Source organism: Alosa pseudoharengus, unplaced genomic scaffold, assembly GCF_046254945.1.
Source record: "Alosa pseudoharengus isolate Yale_2024_CS ecotype anadromous, Long Island Sound unplaced genomic scaffold, YU_APseudo_1.1 YU_APseudo_1.1_scf_10, whole genome shotgun sequence".
NCBI lineage: Eukaryota > Metazoa > Chordata > Actinopteri > Clupeiformes > Clupeidae > Alosa > Alosa pseudoharengus.
Window position 1 is genome coordinate 24955635 of NW_027468565.1, and position 18171 is coordinate 24973805.

General features: G+C 46.0%; 2 protein-coding genes across 3 annotated transcripts; both read left to right on the top strand.

Annotated features, from left to right (window-relative positions):
- The first annotated feature begins 73 nt into the window (after positions 1–73).
- Positions 74–4031, top strand: LOC143138360 (uncharacterized). Its single transcript, XM_076298854.1, has 3 exons — positions 74–262; positions 3132–3229; positions 3668–4031. Exons 1-3 carry the CDS (start codon positions 74–76, stop codon positions 4029–4031), a joined length of 651 nt encoding a protein of 216 aa, XP_076154969.1.
- A 6678-nt stretch (positions 4032–10709) lies between these two features.
- ubl7a (ubiquitin-like 7a (bone marrow stromal cell-derived)) lies at positions 10710–18078 on the top strand. Of its 2 annotated transcripts, XM_076268762.1 has the most exons (11): positions 10710–10779; positions 10992–11197; positions 11429–11548; positions 11663–11745; positions 11920–12004; positions 12165–12222; positions 12966–13099; positions 15084–15133; positions 15231–15407; positions 16110–16220; positions 16949–18078. In XM_076268762.1, exons 2-11 carry the CDS (start codon positions 11011–11013, stop codon positions 17084–17086), a joined length of 1143 nt encoding a protein of 380 aa, XP_076124877.1. In that variant the 5' UTR covers positions 10710–10779; positions 10992–11010; the 3' UTR covers positions 17087–18078. The 2 variants fall into 2 exon arrangements, with proteins under 2 accessions (XP_076124877.1, XP_076124868.1); XM_076268753.1 differs by having other exon boundaries at positions 10763–11197.
- The last annotated feature ends 93 nt before the right edge of the window (positions 18079–18171 follow it).

An 18171-nucleotide genomic window follows, 5' to 3' on the forward strand; every position in this document is an offset into this window, starting at 1 on the left:
TGTGTCTTGGGGGCCTCAGACATGGACCCCCAGCTCTGCGGTCCTGTGACGGTCTGGCGCCGACCCGAAGAGGATGTCCTGCATCGGGCACCCGCCCGGGGCCCCGGGGCCGTGTGAGCGTGAGCGCGCGTGTGTGTGCGCGCGTGTGAGTGAGCGCAGCGGCGGACGCAGGCAACGCATCAGAAGCCACATGAGGGAAGTGATGGAACAGCTGGAGTACGTGCTCGCCGAGCTCAAGGACGTGGCGCGAGAACTTCAGGAGGTAATACCTGTGTGTGTGTGTGTGTGTGTGTGTGTGGTCTCTGGTTCTCTGTTTCTCAGTCCCCCTGCTGAGCCCCAATGTATTGATATTGCAGCCTGTGAATCCTGCGTCATGATCAGTCAGCTAGGAGTTGGATATTACTGTAAGTTGAACGTTGTAGGTTTTCAACATTAACTTTGGCAGCACTGTGTCCAAACAGTTGTGCTACCTCAGCAGAGTTGAGTTAAGCGTTTTATCAGTGTGTGTGTAGTTCAGGTTAATGTGTTTTATCCATGCGTGTGTGTAGTTCAGGGGCCGTATTCACAAAGAATTTTAAGGCTAAAAGTAGCTTCTAACTGGCGAATTTAAGAGCAACTCCTAAAAATAATAAAGAGTAAGTCTGAAAGGCTTTGTGAATAACTTTTAAGAGAAAACTCCTAGCTAAAATCTTTTAGTGCGATTTAGGAGTACTCCTAGTGGTAAGATAAAAGGCTTTGGTTAATGTGTTTTATCCATGCACTGCAAAAACGTATCTAATAAAATCTAATGAAGTGTTATTAATTCAAGATTCAGATTGGTATTGTTTTCAGTATAAAGAGACTTACCTAGCGCTTTCTCATAAAATAATTTGTCAAAGTTTTCTTAAATTAAGTCAAAATGATCTTTTGAGAGAACACTAAGTAAGTCTCTTCATACTAAAAACAATACCAAATAGATTTTCTGATCTTAATATAAGATTAATAACACTTGGTTAGATTTTTTTTTTTGCAGTGTGTGTGTGTGTGTGTGTGTGTGTGTGTGTGTGTGTGTGTGTGTGTGTGTGTATTCTTTGTTGGCTCGTTTTTTATGTTTCTACGAGCCCTGTGCCACATCACATCAGATGGCTTATGAGCACAGTTTGGTTTGTTAGAAAGACGGTGTGTGTTTTTGTAGATGTTGTTTGTGGGATGGTGTGTGTTTTTGTAGATGTCGTTTGTGGGATGGTGTGTTGACTGTAGGGGTGTGACGATACACTCAGCCCACGAGACGAGACGATAGACGATATTGGGTTCACAAGAACGAGACGAGACGATATTTTAACACTATTTTAAAGAAATCTTCAATGAAGAAATATATGACTGGAAAAATAGCCTTTAGACTGAAAGTCACAGAATGCAAAACAGTGTTGTAGTCAAGTCACTATGCCTCGAGTCCGAGTCCAGGTTCGAGTCTCCAGTATTCAAGTCCGAGTCAAGTCCAAGTCATTAAAAAAAATTCCAAGTCAACTCCGGGTCGAGTTCACTACTCTATTCACTACTCTAAGTCACTATTAAATGCAAAACTGACAACCTTCGGGGCATTCATGTCTCCAGGCATTTGGCGTCATTAAAGTTAACGTCCGTTATTGTAGGAACATGGCATGATGTGTGATGTATGACATGAAGCTGCAACACTCCATTGCACTAATATTAATACTAAAAATAATTTAGATATTAAAATCCTATACCAAATAATATTCTAATGACTTATTACAATTGTAGCCTAATGACATTACAAAAAAAGTTGAGTCCTTGTCTCAATTTCCGAGTCTGCTTGGTCTGAATGTACGAGTCCGAGTCCAAGTTCGAGTCATTCAGTGCTCAAGTCCAAGTCAAGTCACGAGTCTCTAAATTTAGCTCATGGCTCGGACTTGAGTACTACAACACTGATGCAAAACAATCCAGGTGTACTGTAAATGGTTAACAGAGAACAATATCAACACAACACTTTTTTCGATTCCATGTTTCTACCGTATTGTCTTGAAACCTTTTGACATGTGGCAGTGTCATTTTCAGGTAGAACAAAATTAAGAGAAAGAAAAGAGAAAATCAACATTAAATCAATATTTGCCAAGAGTATGAATAATTATGTGTGTGTGTGTGTGTGTGTGTGTGAGCCTCTAGCCATCTCTCTGATCAGGAAACTTGTGGCTGTCAGGGAGTACATAAAACATGAACCCTCACCACACACAAACACACACACACACACACACACACACACTCACATACACACTCTGCTCAGAATCTGTTCAGAATCAGAGGGGGAGGAGGGTACACACACACTCACACTCACACACACATCCCTGCTCCACTGGTGCTTTTACCATTACAGTGTGTGATATTTGTGTGATGGATATTTCTCTTGTCAAAATTGTACAGTGTGTGTATTTGTGTGATGTGTGTTTGTATGTTGTCTGTGTGTGTGTGTGTGTGTGTGTATATGTGTGTTTGTATGTTGTCTGTTTGTGTGTGTATGTGTGTGTGTGTGTGTGTGTGTGTGTGTGCTGTTATGGTGCGTGTGTGTTTGCCAGACAAGTAGGTGGATGGCAGTGGATAGCAGATGGGTATCTGAGCCAGTGAATGACCGTCTGTGTTAACTCTGGTCAGCTTTGAAATATTAGCCAGAGTGAGACCAATAGAGTGTGTGATATAATCTGTCCGTGCATCCCCTCCCTCTCCAGCTCTAGTTCGGCATCTCTGATCAAAGAGTTCTATTCTACTTGGAGCTCGGCCCCTGGGACATACTGGAGGTGGTTTGGACTGAAGTGGTCAGCTAGTCTAGTCAGTGTGTTAGAGTAGAGTAGAGTAGAGTAGAGTAGAGTAGAGTAGAGTAGAGTAGAGTAGAATTGAGTAGAGTAGAATAGAGTAGAGTAGAGTAGAGTAGAGTAGAGATGAGAATAGAGTACAGATGAGTAGACTAGAATAGAGTAGAGTAGAATAGAGTAGAGATGAGTAGAGTAGAGTAGAATAGAGATGAGTAGAGTAGAGTAGAGTAGAGTAGAGTAGAAATAGAGTAGAGTGGAGTGCTTGGTTTGGCCAGTTTTAGTGTGTGTGATTAATTCGTGTCTGTGTGTCTGTCGTCCACTGCACAGGTGGTGGGTCAGATCGACAAGCTGACCGGCGACATGCCCCTGGATGCTGACACGGACCAGTCCATTGCTGCCAGCAGCTCCTGCAGCAGTGAGAGAGGGCCTTCAGACACACACACCCACACACACTCTCACGCACACACACTCCAGAGGCACCTCTCCCAGGACACGCTGTCTGACTCCTGCAGCTTGGGGACTGTGTCAGAGAACCCCCTCCTTAGTTCCAGAACAGAGAACCCTCTCCTCAGTTCCAGAACGGAGAACCCCCTCCTTAGTTCCAGAACAGAACTTAGGTGGAGCCAGCCTCAGCCAGTCCCCACTGGAGCTGCTCAAGTGAATGAAAGGAACTATTTCCCTTCATACAGTCCAAAGAGTTCCTGCTTCACCCCAAACAGCCCGAAGAGTTCCTGCCTCTTCCCTAACAGTCCAAAGAGTTCCTGTCTCACCTCTAACAGTCCAAAGAGTTCCTGTCTCACCCCAAACAGTCCGAGAGCTTCCTGTCTCACCCCAAACAGCCCCAGACGTTCCTGTTCAAACAGCCCCAGGGGGTCCTGTCCAAACAGCCCCAGGGGTTCCTTCAGCAGCCCGATCGGTTCGTGGGTGTCGGTGTTCAGGGACAGCAGGCGCCTCAGTGATCGGGAGCTCCACGCCCTGTGCTGTGATGATGATGATGATGATGATGACGAAGAGGAGGTGGAGGGCCGGAGCAGTGGACTACGCTCCTCCAGACTGTCCTCCAGCGACTCCGTGTTCTCCTCCACTCCCCCTCCCCGCCCGTTACCGTTGGCGACGCTGACCCCAAGTCAGAGGAGGAGGACGCAGCGCAGTTGTTCCACGCAGACCGTCTCGGACAAGAGCACCCAGACTGCATGGCCCTATGTCTCTCCCAAACAGAGGAACTAACGGCTCGGATGGGGCTCGGACGGGGCATGAGGCACTGGTCATCTGCAGTGTGTCTACAGGAGTGCAGTGACTATTTCATGTTTTCATAGGAGTCAAAATGTGTCATTTGTCTCACTACTGAAGTGCAACTTCCCTTATTTTGTTACGTATGATAATGAGGCATGGCAACAGTGAAATGCATTCTGGGTCTGAAAATGCTCTTGGAAGATCAGCAACTTTGCAAGCTTGCCGGCCGCTGCACTTTCATTTGGACCCCTAAGGTAGAACGTTCCAGACTAAAAAGAATGGCATTGTTGTGGTGTAATTGTTGCACAGCTTGCACTTGAAATGCCTGGCAAACACTGAAGCTCAAATGGGATAAAAAATGTAAATGCAAATCTCTTATCACACAGCATGCTGTGGGCAACAGAAGCAGGTGGCTGAGCTTGAATTTGTCTTTTACACACACACACACACACACACACACACACACACACACACGTACTCTCTATTCTACTCTACTCTACTCTCTCTCTCTCTCTCTCTCTCTCTAGCACATGCACACACAAAAACTAGTAAAAATGCCCAGCTGTGTGTTTGGCTGTATGCCCCCTCTGTATCAACACGCTAAAGCTGAACACACTGTTTGAGCTGTCGCTGCTCCACACCCATTAAACTGACGACTCTCTCATCTCCATGACCTTTGACCTTTTCATCATGTCCCAGCACGCTTCCCGCTCTCACTCTATGGCTACTGAGGATTACTGAGGATTACTGATGGCTACTAATGGCTACTGAGGGTTACTGAGGATTACTGATGGCTACTAATGGCTACTGAGGGTTACTGAGGATTACTGATGGCTACTAATGGCTACTGAGGGTTACTGAGGATTACTGATGGCTACTGAGGGTTACTGAGGGCTACTGAGGATTACTGAGGGCTACTGAGGATTACTGAGGATTATTGATGGCTACTAATAGCTACTGAGGGTTACTGAGGATTACTGATGGCTACTAATGGCTACTGAGGGTTACTGAGGATTACTGATGGCTACTAATGACTACTAATGGCTACTGAGGGTTACTGAAGATTACTGAGGGCTACTGAGGGTTACTGAGGATTACTGATGGCTACTAATGGCTACTGATGGCTACTCCACTCTCTGCACTGGCTGGAGATGACTTCAGTCCCAACTTCTGCTGCTCCTTTATAAATTACTCCCTCTGTGTGGAGTTCTCCCAGTGCCATCCACTGATATTCCCATTGAAAATGCATGAGAATCACGGTGACCACATTAAAATGATCAGTCAAATTATGTCTTCCTACATTTTGTGCTCCGACCCGATCCAGCATATCTCATGGTCCTTGTGTTTTTGTTCAAATACGACCTGTCCCTCCCCCGTCAATGTAACAGTGTGTCAAATGAGAGCTGTGACATTTTGAAATGAATGCAATGAATGTTCAAAATAATATTTATGAAATAAATATAATGAATATTTGAAATAAATCCGATGAATATTTGAAATTACATGAGCTCATTTGTGAGTTGCTCATGTGAGCACAGTTCAGCTTATTAGTTGCATTACTTCACTCTGCTGTGGTCCGCTATCCAACATTCACAGAGGATAGTAGGATGTTTGAACCTCCGGAGAAAGGAAGTTGATCATTTTAATTTGACTACGGCTGGAGCATTTGAAGTCGAACGCCTCTGTCACTGCGAGGACTCTGCACTCTGGCAGTCAGTGTAGACCGAGTCATTTAATTAAGACCTCTGACACACACACACACCTCTTCCACACATTCTCTTCTGCCTCACACACACACTCTCCTCTCTCGAACATTCTCTACTCTCTATCACACACACACTCTCTTATGCCCCACACACACATACACACCTCTTTCACACACTCTTCTCTGTCACACACTCTCCTCTCCCACACACACTCCCCAGCCAGACACACAACACTCTTGCCTCTCACGCACACACTCCCCTCTGTCATATACTCTTCTCTGCCACACACACAATCTCTCCTCTCTTTCAGACACACTCACACACACTCCTGTGTCTCACACACACACCCTTCCGAATCCCAGTGTGAGCGCTGCAGACAGAGACGGTCAGTCTCACGATAAAAGGCTGATGACTGCCCTCCTGCTTGCCTGTCAGGGCCAGCGCATTAGCCCAGGACACAACGGCCGCCCCCATCTCCTTTTAGTGTCTCATTAGCAGGGTCATTACCGCTCGCTACAGCGGAAAGAGAACGCTATAGCATCAGGGTGTGTGTGTTGGGGGGGGGGGGGGGGTTGTGATAAAGTGAGGAGCTCCTCTTGACAACCAAATACACTGTTAAATAACCTGAGAAGGAGACAATTCATACTCCTCAGATCGATTCTTAATCTGTTGACAATGAACACTTCATAATCTGATGATAATAAACACTTAATAATCTGGTATTAATGAACACTTCATAACTGGTGAACATAATGAACATTTCTAAATTTGGTGCTAACTAAAGCAGTGAAAGGATCAGGACTTCAGGAGTGCACCAGCAGAGTGATGGATCGAGATCATGTGGGAGGAGAGGGGGATAAGGAGAGAGAGGAAAAGGGAAGGATAGAGAGAACGGAGTCACAGCAGAAGGAGAAAGATGAGGAAGAGTTATGAAGGAGAGAGGGAGTTATGAAGAAGGGATAGAAAGGAAAGAGGGAGAGGATGGAGAGAGAGGGGGAACGTGTGAAAGGAGACAAGCGTGGAGGAGGGGTGATGGAAGGAGAGAGAGGGGGATGAGAAGAATTACTGATGAAGAGGAGAGAGAAGTATATAAAAAGAATGATGGAGAGAGAGTGAGGAAGGAGAGGGAGGTGGAGTGATAAGGAAGATAGAGGTGTGAAGACAGACAGGTCAGTTGCTGCAGAAGGACCTGGTCTGCCCAGAGAGAAGTCGAGGCAGCCACCAAGTCAGGAGGTGGCTGTTTATCAGCCAAATAAGACATTAAACCCTGAAGAGTTGGCCTCCAGAGACAAGCTCAGCCACGAGGGCTTCTGAACACTTATACCTGGCTGGCAAAGTGAAGCAAACGAGTGACAAAACAGGAATAATATGTCTGAAGGCCCCCAGATGAAATCAGTTGAATGTTTTTGTCATATTTCTGTGAGCCGACCATCTTGATCACTGTAAGTGCAGCTGGACCACAGTCCTGGACCGTAACAGGTAATATCTCACTACAACCCAACCTACCATCACCCTGTGTCCTCCACTTCACACTAAACCCAACCTACTGTCACTGTCTGGTGTCCTCCACTGCACACTAAACCCAACCTACCATCACCGTCTGGTGTCCTCCACTGCACACTAAACCCAACCTACCATCACCGTCTGGAGTCCTCCACTTCACACTAAACCCAACCTACCATCACCGTCTGGTGTCCTCCACTGCACACTAAACCCAACCTACCATCACCGTCTGGTGTCCTCCACTGCACACTAAACCCAACCTACCATCACTGTCTGGTGTCCTCCACTGCACACTAAACCCAACCTACCATCACCGTCTGGTGTCCTCCACTGCACACACCTTCTGCCCTGCCCACATGTACCTGTTTCTCAGGGGTACATACACACACAGACTGTCTGACTCTATGGTGTCTCAGTCACACACACACACACACACACACACACACACACACACACACACACACACACATACACACACACACACACACAGACTGTCTATGGTGTCTCTTTCACACACACATACACACACACACACACACACACACACACACACACACACACACACCCTGTAGATGAGCGCTTAGATCAAATTAGCGCTAATTGATCAAATTAGAAACTCCATTCTTCAGCCCACTCATTCATCAGACAGCACTATATGAGCTGCATTGCAAATTCCCCCACTCTGAGCTACTCAATCTAATGTGGGGCACACACACACGCACACACACAGCCCACACACACACATGCACACGCCTACGCACACACACACAGACGCACACACACAGCCCACAAACACACATGCACACGCCTATGCACGCACACACACACACACACACACACACACACACACGCATACACACGCATACACACACACACACACGCGCGCATACACACACACATGCGCACACACACACGCATGTGTCTCCTCATGACCGGACAGAAGCCTGGAAAAGAGTACAGTTGCACTGAGCCCAATGCCCATCTCTGTGAGGGGGACTGGTCAGCATTGCCCATCTCTGTGAGGAGGACTGCTAATTCTGTGCCCATCTCTGTGAGAGGGACTGATCAGCATTGCCCATCTCTGTGAGGAGGACTGGTCAGCATTGCCCATCTCTGTGAGGAGGACTGCTAATTCTGTGCCCATCTCTGTGAGAGGGACTGATCAGCATTGCCCATCTCTGTGAGGAGGACTGGTCAGCATTGCCCATCTCTGTGAGGAGGACTGCTAATTCTGTGCCCATCTCTGTGAGAGGGACTGATCAGCATTGCCCATCTCTGTGAGGAGGACTGGTCAGTAGTGCCCATCTCTGTGAGGGGGACTGGTCAGCATTGCCCATCTCTGTGAGGAGGACTGGTCATTCTGTGCCCATCTCTGTGAGAGGGACTGGTCAGCAGTGCCCATCTCTGTGAGGAGGACTGGTCAGCAGGTGGTTGAAATGATGCACTCTCCTCTCCTCAGCTCCAGCATCCCTCAGAAAATTAGAATATTCTCAGGAATCATGATGCAGCAAAGTGTGCAAAAGCATATCTTATCCTTCCACTGCTTGTTGAATAGTATATCACTGTGTGTGTGTGTGTGTACCTCTGTGTGTGTACATGAGTGTTTATTTATTTTTCTCTCTGTGTTCTTTTTAAGTATAAGTATATATACTTTTTGCTCCAGTGTTGGCTGAGGGGTGTGTGGATGGCTTCCCCCCTCTGTGTTGTGTGTGTGTGTGCGTATGTGGGAGTGTACGTGAGTGCATGTCTTCATGTTTATGTATGTGTGTCTGTGAGCATGTGGTGTGTGTGTGTTTGACTGAGAATGTACATGGGTTGTATATTTATGTATATGCACCTGTCAGGGTTTGTATATTTTTGAAGATGTATGTGCATGAGTGTGCATATGTATTTGATTGTGTGTGTGTGTGTGTATATGCATATGTGTGTGTGCATGAGTGCGTGCATATGTATTTGTGTGTGTGTGTGTGTGCATCCTCTGGCTCTTGTATGCTGTAAGGCGTTATATTCTGAGCGTTGAGACACTCACTGGTGACTGGCGCTCATTGAAAAGTATATCCAGCAAAGCAACCATCTGCCATCGGGCTACACACACACGCACTCAGCCATCGGGCAACCCAGCATGGCGGTACACACACACACACACACTCAGCCCTGTGTGATTGGAGGCTTAGCAGCAGCAGGCTTCCACACGAGCGCTGTCATAGGAGTGCTTTCATGCTACTGGGGGTCAACTTCGCTGTTGTGGCTTGGGTGATGATCATTGATGATCTGTCCATGCATCAGTGTTTCATCAGTGTGCTCGTTCCTCGAGGAGATTTCTCGTGGCCGGACAAGCTTTGTTATGAGCTTGTGAAATTAAACATATAAGGTTAATGCACGGATCTGACCCGTGCATAATGCTGACGTCTGGTCACAGACAGTGGTATGGTGCTGTGCAAGACTTGGTGTTGGACCAAATATTATTCTGAACTCAAAACTTTCATGTCCTGCTGAGGCCACACTTCTGATTTCTGTCATTTTTTTTAAAACTGTGCTGTGGTGCTGAATAGATTTCTGAATCTGTGGGCCAAGACACAATTAGCATTCTGGAGTAGCCGAACATCAAAGGTGTGTGTGTGTGTGTGTGTGTGTGCGTGTGTGCAGAATAAAGTCTGCTGGTGTAGGCTTTGTCTTTTTTTCCTGAGGTGTGAAAACCTTTGAAGATCATCTCTACATTAGTTTCTTGCCCTGACTCTTCAAACATGCTCAGGTGAAGACTCCTTGCATCACTTCTATCACAGGTCTGTAATACTGGCTGCTTTATCTGTCAGAGCAGTTATACAGTATGCAGAACAGTCTGATTAAAGCACCAATCGGAGTAGGCAACGCTATTATCTGATTGTTTGTTTGAATGTATAACGGCACTGTGTCAAACACAAGTTATAATGTAAAACATGTTCTGGCCTACATTGTTTTACAAGCTTGTTAATGACACTGTAATAATCTGAGCATGGAAGCTGTTTTAAATCAGGAAGAGAATCGAGCTGAAGTGGCTAGGACTTGGCACCTCCACTCAGCAGATGGATGGGCTGAAACTCCGGAGCTCGTGCATGTGGGAACAAATACGTACCCATATGCTTGATTTATCTACGGTGTGTGGACGTACTATTTATATGTGGTGTGAGGCGGGTGAAGAGCATTTTCTCAAAACAATAATCGCTGTCGCCAAAAGTTACAATTGCCCATATTAAGCCTGTTGTAGCCTAGTTCTGGAAATATCTGCCCTGGATAAAGCGGTAATCCATTTCGTCATGCACTCGTTCTCTCATTCAGAACAGTCTATCGTACAGACTACTCACAGCCTACCCATCATAAGAAAATAATTCATTTATAAAAACTTGAAGTGGTGAATCCAATAGCTGGCAAGCAGTGGAGACTACAACTCCCAGAAAACCGGTGCCGTGTTGACTAGCAGCAAGTTCAACGTCACTGTGCGCGCGCGTCTACAACTCAGCCTGAAGGCAATTTTAAAAGGATTAGACTATTTTGACGTATGCTGTTTTTGCTTGTTTGTAATAATGAATTGCTATATTAACGATATAGGTTCAGTGTCATATTACTTATATTAATACATGAACGTCGCACCGACTGCTATTTCAGCAAGTAGGCTAAGCCACATCCTCGCAAGCGCGCAAGATATCTTGCATCAAGGTAGGCTAACTGTCATCGGGTCCGGTTGGTTTTAACACTAGCTTTGCTACAGATTCGTCTGTCCGGGGAAAATGATGGCCTTTCCAGAATGGCGGCTTTCACTGAAGCTAGTGGACCAGCCATCCCTCCCCAAGTCGGTGCTGCAGTTTCCCGAGAGCGAGCCCGGGGACGTTCCTCCTGGAGGGTATCGCGTTGCGACGCTGAAGCAGCTCGTTTCTGCGCAGTTACCTGATGCCGTACCAGACCCCGACCTTATAGGTTGGCAAGTAAATGTGTACAGTGACACACAGTGATTGCTTTGGGAAGCTACTGCATGTCAAAAGGCAATTAAACTATGTTTTAGGAGTATGGCACATCATCACAAACACATGAACACATAATAACCTTGACTACATCATGTTTTGTCCTCTGTTCTGCATCAGTAATAGGCTATCATCACATCTTATGTTTCTCAGCTGAAATGTGATCCACTGAATGCTTTCCCCGCAGATTTGGTGTACTGTGGCAGAAAGCTAAAGGATGACCTGACATTAGATGCATATGGGATCAAATCTGGCTCTACAGTACACATCCTGAAGAAGTCTTGGCCAGAGTCGGAGCCCCTCCCAGGTGACGTGTGGCTGTTGGTGGCCCCCTTTCCTCTCCTCTGCCCCTAGGCCACATGTCAGATCCCTGCTGTTTGGTGGGCTCCCTGACACATGTGCTCTTCCTGGTCCTTTTTAGAGCCCGTCGACAGAGCAGCGGCAGCCAGGGAATTCCGTGTTCTGCAAGCAGCCATTCACACAAGCACAGCTTACCGGGACTCGGTAAAGGAACACACACACACACAGTAGGGCCTACATACACACAGAGAGAGAGAGAGAGAGAGATACTAACAGGTAAAGGTACTGAGCACTGTTGTTTTTAAATATGAGATAACAGAAAGCTCTACTTGTAATAGTACTTGAGATATCTGTATTTTAAGGTCTTGTGTCCGGTAGGTGTTTAAAATGCTGAATAATAAGGAGTCTCTGGACCAGATCATAGTAGCGACCCCAGGACTGAGCAGTGACCCAGTTGCTTTGGGTAAGTACAGATCAACCATGTAGCTAAGGCAGTCTGACATACATTTGGGCTTTTGATGCAACCTACATTTCCATCATTGCACATAATTTAGCCTGTAACATGAATTTATCATTGTTGTGGACTGGTATTGCTCTTGTATAAAAATATATTTTGTTTTCAGGAATCCTGCAAGATAAAGATCTATTTGTGCAATTCACCGACCCAAACATGCTTGATGTGTGAGTAAAATTGAATTACTATTGGAAAACAATATTGCTGATACTAGATTATTATTTTGGACTTACAGTTTACATTGTAGTGATATTGGGCTATTATTTGTCCAGGGGCCAGGTGATAGAACCACCAAAATACTAAATCACACAAGGACTAGATATTGTTATAATATGTACATGTATTGCATTTTTGTTCATAATTCATTGATCTTAAATTTTCACAACAAAATACACAAAAGAAACAAATAAGCAAAAAAAACCTCTAGGCTATAGATACAAATAGGCCAACTCGAATTCATTTAACATTTACTCAGTCTACTTCGGACTATCAGAAAAGCTGCAGATAGTATTACAAAGCAGTCAATCCAACTCTATTTTTTGTCTAAACACTTACATTCTTCATAAGTAAGCTATTGCAATGTTGTTGCAGCCCGCTCAGCAGTACTATAGGGTCTGTATACCTCTGCAGTCTGTACGAACAACCTACATATTTCCCAACTGAAAGGCCCTGCAGTTAGAGAAGGGGTTAGTGCTGAAATGGTCTGATATACTGTACATCATAATGAGTTCTAAAAGACAGTGAGAGAAATGACAGTGAGAGAAAGGGAGAGAGAGCTACTGAAATGTGTGTTGTGTGCTCTAAATGAAATATAATGGGAGAGAGAGGAAGAGATCTAGAGAGCGAGGGGGAGAGAGGTACTGAAATGTGTGTGTGTGTGTGTGTGTGTATGTGTTGTGTGTGTGCCCAGGCTTATCAGCGCACACCCGGCGCTGGTGAACGCCATCATACTGGTGCTGCACTCGGTGACGGGCAGTGTGCCAGCCCCACAGAGCGCCGCCTCCTCCAGGAACCTCTCCTCAGGGTCCTACGGAGACATGCCAGGTGGGCACGCTCACGCTACAGGGCAGACAAGCTATGTACACGGGGTAGGCACGCTCAGGACACAGGGCTCAGGACGAGCTCATGCCATGGAGCAGGCAAGCTAAGGACACTGGCAGGGAACGAGCTATGGTGCAAAGACCACTGCAAACATCAGTGATACTCTGAGGTTATGGAGAAGTATTAATGCTGTTGTTTTTTGAAGACCTTTCATAATAATATGCCTCTCATGAAATATCTCAGAGATGTGCATAAATGGCAGTTCTATACCATTTACATTCCATGGAAGCATTTTGGCATTGGTGTGGTGGGACACCTCAAATAGACTGTGTGTAGCCCATCACACTGTGGCCCGGTCAGCCAGCAGAACAAGCTCAGTTGGCAGACTGCTCTCTAATATAAATAAAACGCCAACGCTGCCGCACAGGCCTGGTGCTGGTCTGGTCCCAACTTCCTGGCTGGCACAGTTCTGCTGACAGCACGGCCCGTCCACCGTCCACAGAGCAGGATGGATGAACAATTACACAAGAAAATCAAATCGAGATCCAAAGCCAATGTAAAGTCCTAGATGCCCTGCTCTCTCCTGCAGCTTGTTTTTAGTTCATAACCTGCTCCTGCCTCTGGAGTGATGGAGTTCCTGCAGATTCACTCAGACTATCATACTTTGAGGATATACTTTATAAGTATATATACTTTTGATGCCGTAAGGGAAATTTGGTCTCTGCATTTATCCCAATCCGTGAATTAGTAAAACACACTCAGCACACAGTGAACACACAGTAAGGTGAAGCACACACTAATCCCAGCGCAGTGAGCTGCCTGCAAGAGCGGCGCTCAGGGAGCAGTGAGGGGTTAGGTGCCTTGCTCAAGGGCACTTTAGCCATTCCTACTGGTCAGGGTTCGAACCGGCAACCCTCCGGTTACAAGTCTGAAGCGCTAACCAGTAGGCCACGGCTGCCCTATACTTGATCTAGCTGAAATTATTTTGCCATAAATCTGGACCACACTGCCTGTATGACACTTTTGTTAAAGGAGAATTACGGTGTGATATTGACCTAAAGTGTGTTGAAACATGATACCGAGTGTGAACGTATGTCTCATAGCCCATCTCGGCTTGTCCCCTGCACTCCAAAATCTGGCGCTAGTTAGCCGATGCTACCAACAGCTTTTTCAATGGTGGTGCTTCGGCATCGGGCTAGCCATGCAAATAAATCACTGTTTTACACCATTTACGAGGCTCAATGTATCTCCACACTTCATTGGTAGACTACCGAAGGCCCTGACATTTAAAACGAGACATTGAGAACTTTTAATCAGATTCCAAAATTTTGGATCAGATTCCAAAAATAATTCCGTGGAAATGCATGGATTCCAGTTGCTGCTACTGGAAGAAACTGGAATCCATGCATTTCCACTGAATTATTTTTGGAATCTGATCCCTTATCATACCTGTTCATTCTTACTCGTCGCTCGACTTATCGTGACTAAATTCAAGATGGCTGCAAACGCTAAACTTCGTGAAGATACTGTCTGTATAAATCGTCTTGTAAGTAAACTACCAGTGCTTTTTAAAAGTTCTCAATGTCTCGTTTTAAATGTCAGGGCCTTCGGTAGTCTACCAATGAAGTGTGGAGATACATTGAGCCTCGTAAATGGTGTAAAACAGTGATTTATTTGCATAGCTAGCCCGATGCCGAAGCACCACAATTGAAAAAGCTGTTGGTAGCATCGGCTAACTAGCGCCACATTTTGGAGTGCAGGGGACAAGCCGAGATGGGCTATGAGACATACGTTCACACTCGGTATCATGTTTCAACACACTTTAGGTCAATATCACACCGGAATTCTCCTTTAACATAACATTTTCAAATGTAATTGAATTATACTGTATGTGAGGTCCCTTTTACCAACTTAAAAGCTTGTTGATGGAAAAGCCATATTAACTTGCTGAGGCTTATCAGATACTTTAATGTGAATTGTTTTATAGGGGGATTTCTGTTTGAAGGCTTGTCTGACGATGATGACGACTTCCAGTCAGTAAGGTTTTTGCAGTAAACTCCATCTCACCCTAAGTATGGCAACCTTTGATACTCACGTTGTTCTTGTGAAACATATTAACGCTGTTATATTTCAGGGCGGTCGTGGTGGTCCCTCCACTAGCGTTGGGGGCTCGGCGGGGATGCGTCCAGTGACGCTCGGCTACAGCGGCGCTCTGGGTCCTCGGCCCATCACCCAGAGCGAGCTGGCCACCGCCCTGGCCCTCGCCAGCACCCCTGACAGCAGCGCAGTCACTCCCACCACCAGCAACCAGGTACAGGTACTGCTCAACCAGTCATTTAGTAGGACAAATACAAAAGCACTTGTGAGGGAGAGGAGGCTCTGAGACTTGAGTTGATTTTTTTTAGGAATTACAAAAAGCACTTGTGAAGCTCCTGATTCTGTTAAAATTCATACAGAAATCTTAAAGTCTAGAAAAGGACTGGAGATCCCTAGCTTCTTTTAATCCATAGTAAAGGAACGGGTTCTGTTGCTCTTTTTTGAGGTCCTTGTAGAGGAACAGATGTTCTGAAGTTCTTAAAGAAGCGAGGCTCTGAGACTGTGTTACCCATAGTAACGGAGTGGAGGATCTGAGACTGTTACCCATAGTAACGGAGCTGAGTGTTTCCCATAGTAACGAGGTGGGGCTCTGAGACTGTGTTACCAATAGTAACGGAGCTAAGACTGTGTAACCCGTAGTAAAGGAGTGGAGAATCTGAGACTGTGTTACCCATGGAAACGGAGCGAGGTTCTGTGACTGTGTTACCCACAGTACCGGAGCTGAGACTGTGTTACAGATAGTAACGGATCTAAGACTGTGTAACCCATAGTAACGAAGCTGAGACTGTGTAACCCATAGTAAAGGAGTGGAGGATCTGAGACTGTGTTACCCATAGTAACAGAGCTGAGACTGTGTTACCCACAGTAACAGAGCTGAGAATGTGTAACCCAGTGGGTTTGGTCATGTTCTCTCCAGGGCCCCTCCTCAGGTGTATCTCCTGTGCCTGCCGGGACTCCCATTACCAATGACCTTTTCAACCAGGCGCTGCAACAGGCCCTACAGGTGTCCAGTATGTCCTCTCTGCAGGTGAGCCCCACTCCGCAGGTGAGACACACTCACTGGTACTGTATCAGGTGTGGGCATTGTGCATCCCACCAGGAGTGAAGATACAGTACATAAAATATGTAAAACGGCATGTACTACACAGCATGTGCTACCAATGAGAGTGTATAGTTTCGGAAATAAGACAAATCCCTGCAGTGTTTGTGGTTCATGTTGTTTCAAAGACCACATTCTGTTAAGGCAGGAATGAGCTGCAGACAGGTGTGCTAGTTGCTAGCATGCTCTGTTTTTGTTACTGTAATCAGAGCCAGTGCTAGCTACATGCCCTGTCTGTGTTACTGTAATCAGAGCCAGTGCTAGCTGTATGCCCTGTCTGTGTTACTGTAATTAGAGCCAGTGCTAGCTGCATGCCCTGTCTGTGTTACTGTAATCAGAGCTAGCGCTAGCTGTATGCCCTGTCTGTGTTACTGTAATCAGAGCCAGTGCTAGCTGTATGCCCTGTCTGTGTTACTGTAATCAGAGCCAGTGATAGCTGTATGCCCTGTCTGTGTTACTGTAATCAGAGCCAGTGATAGCTGTATGCCCTGTCTGTGTTACTGTAATCAGAGCCAGTGCTAGCTGTATGTCCTGTCTGTGTGAGTAGAGCCGGTGCTAGCTGCATGTCCTGTCTGTGAGTAGAGCCGGTGCTAGCTGTATGTCCTGTCTGTGTGAATAAAGCCAGTGTTAGCTGCATATGCTCTCTGTGTGAACAGAGCCAGTGGCAGTCCCAGCTGCAGCAGCTGAGGGACATGGGCATCAGGGACGAGGAGCTGATCCTGCGAGCGCTGCAGGCCACCGGGGGAGACATCCAGGCCGCCCTGGAGCTCATCTTTGCCGGGGGAGCCCCATGAGCTAGCACCCACCCATCCTCTTCCCCCTTGGCCACTGAAGTAGACATCCAGGCCACCTTAGAGCTCATCTTCGCCCCCCAAGCCAGCACCCACCCATCCTCTTCCCCCTGGGCCACTGAAGTAGACATCAAGGCCACCATGGAGCTCATCTTCGCCCCCTGAGCCGCCGCCCCCAACTCCCCCACAGACACTAAAACATGAGGGGAGTTGGGCTTTCACTCTAACAGTCCTGTATGTAGCGCACACCAGCAGCAATGTAACTAGCGCAAGCTGTTACACTTCTGCCACACCACTGTTGCACATGCAGTGCCACTAGTGAATATCGGATGTTTGAAAGGGCAGCAAACATATTATAGTAGTGATAAAACAGTATGCATGTTGCAAAGACTCATGGTGTTTCCAATGTCAGTGTTTTATGCATCTTAGGTCTTTGTTTCAGTTAGTTAAAAAAACAACACTTGTTTACATTGCTGAGTCAGTGGCGAGATGCATTGACATTGAGAAACTCATTGGTGGAGGTATAGAGACATTTGTAGCCTTTGGAAAAAATATGTAGGCCTACTCACTGCACTATCGTTTGTGTGAGAGCTGATGTGTTACTTTGAAGTTAATGGGTTTTATTTGCACATTTAATATACATAATAATATTGAATCATTTTTAAATAGAAACGTTTTTATGGAAATCCCAATACGAGAGCAATCTTTATTTTTTTCCCTGCAAGATATTGTGGAGTTTTAACTCCCCAGTAGCCTATATAGATCAGTGTATTCAGGGTGATGTATATTCATGTGTCCTGGAGCATAAAATTACATGGACATGGCTATGAAGATTGCCAAGCCAATTTTCTGTTTCTTGCAAGCAATATGATCTGACATTGCAGATCTTTCATTTAGAGAAATCATGTTAGTTTATTTTGTTTAAAAAGGTTCAGGCTAACGTTCATGGTCTGTAATATTTAAGAAATGCTGAATAAAATCCATGATAAGAGCTTGCCTGTAGGCTTTGCTCCTTTTGTTATCTGCTGGAACGTATGTCATGTACTGTAGCCTACTGCCTTCATCGAGCAGTGCAAGGTCTCTGGTTC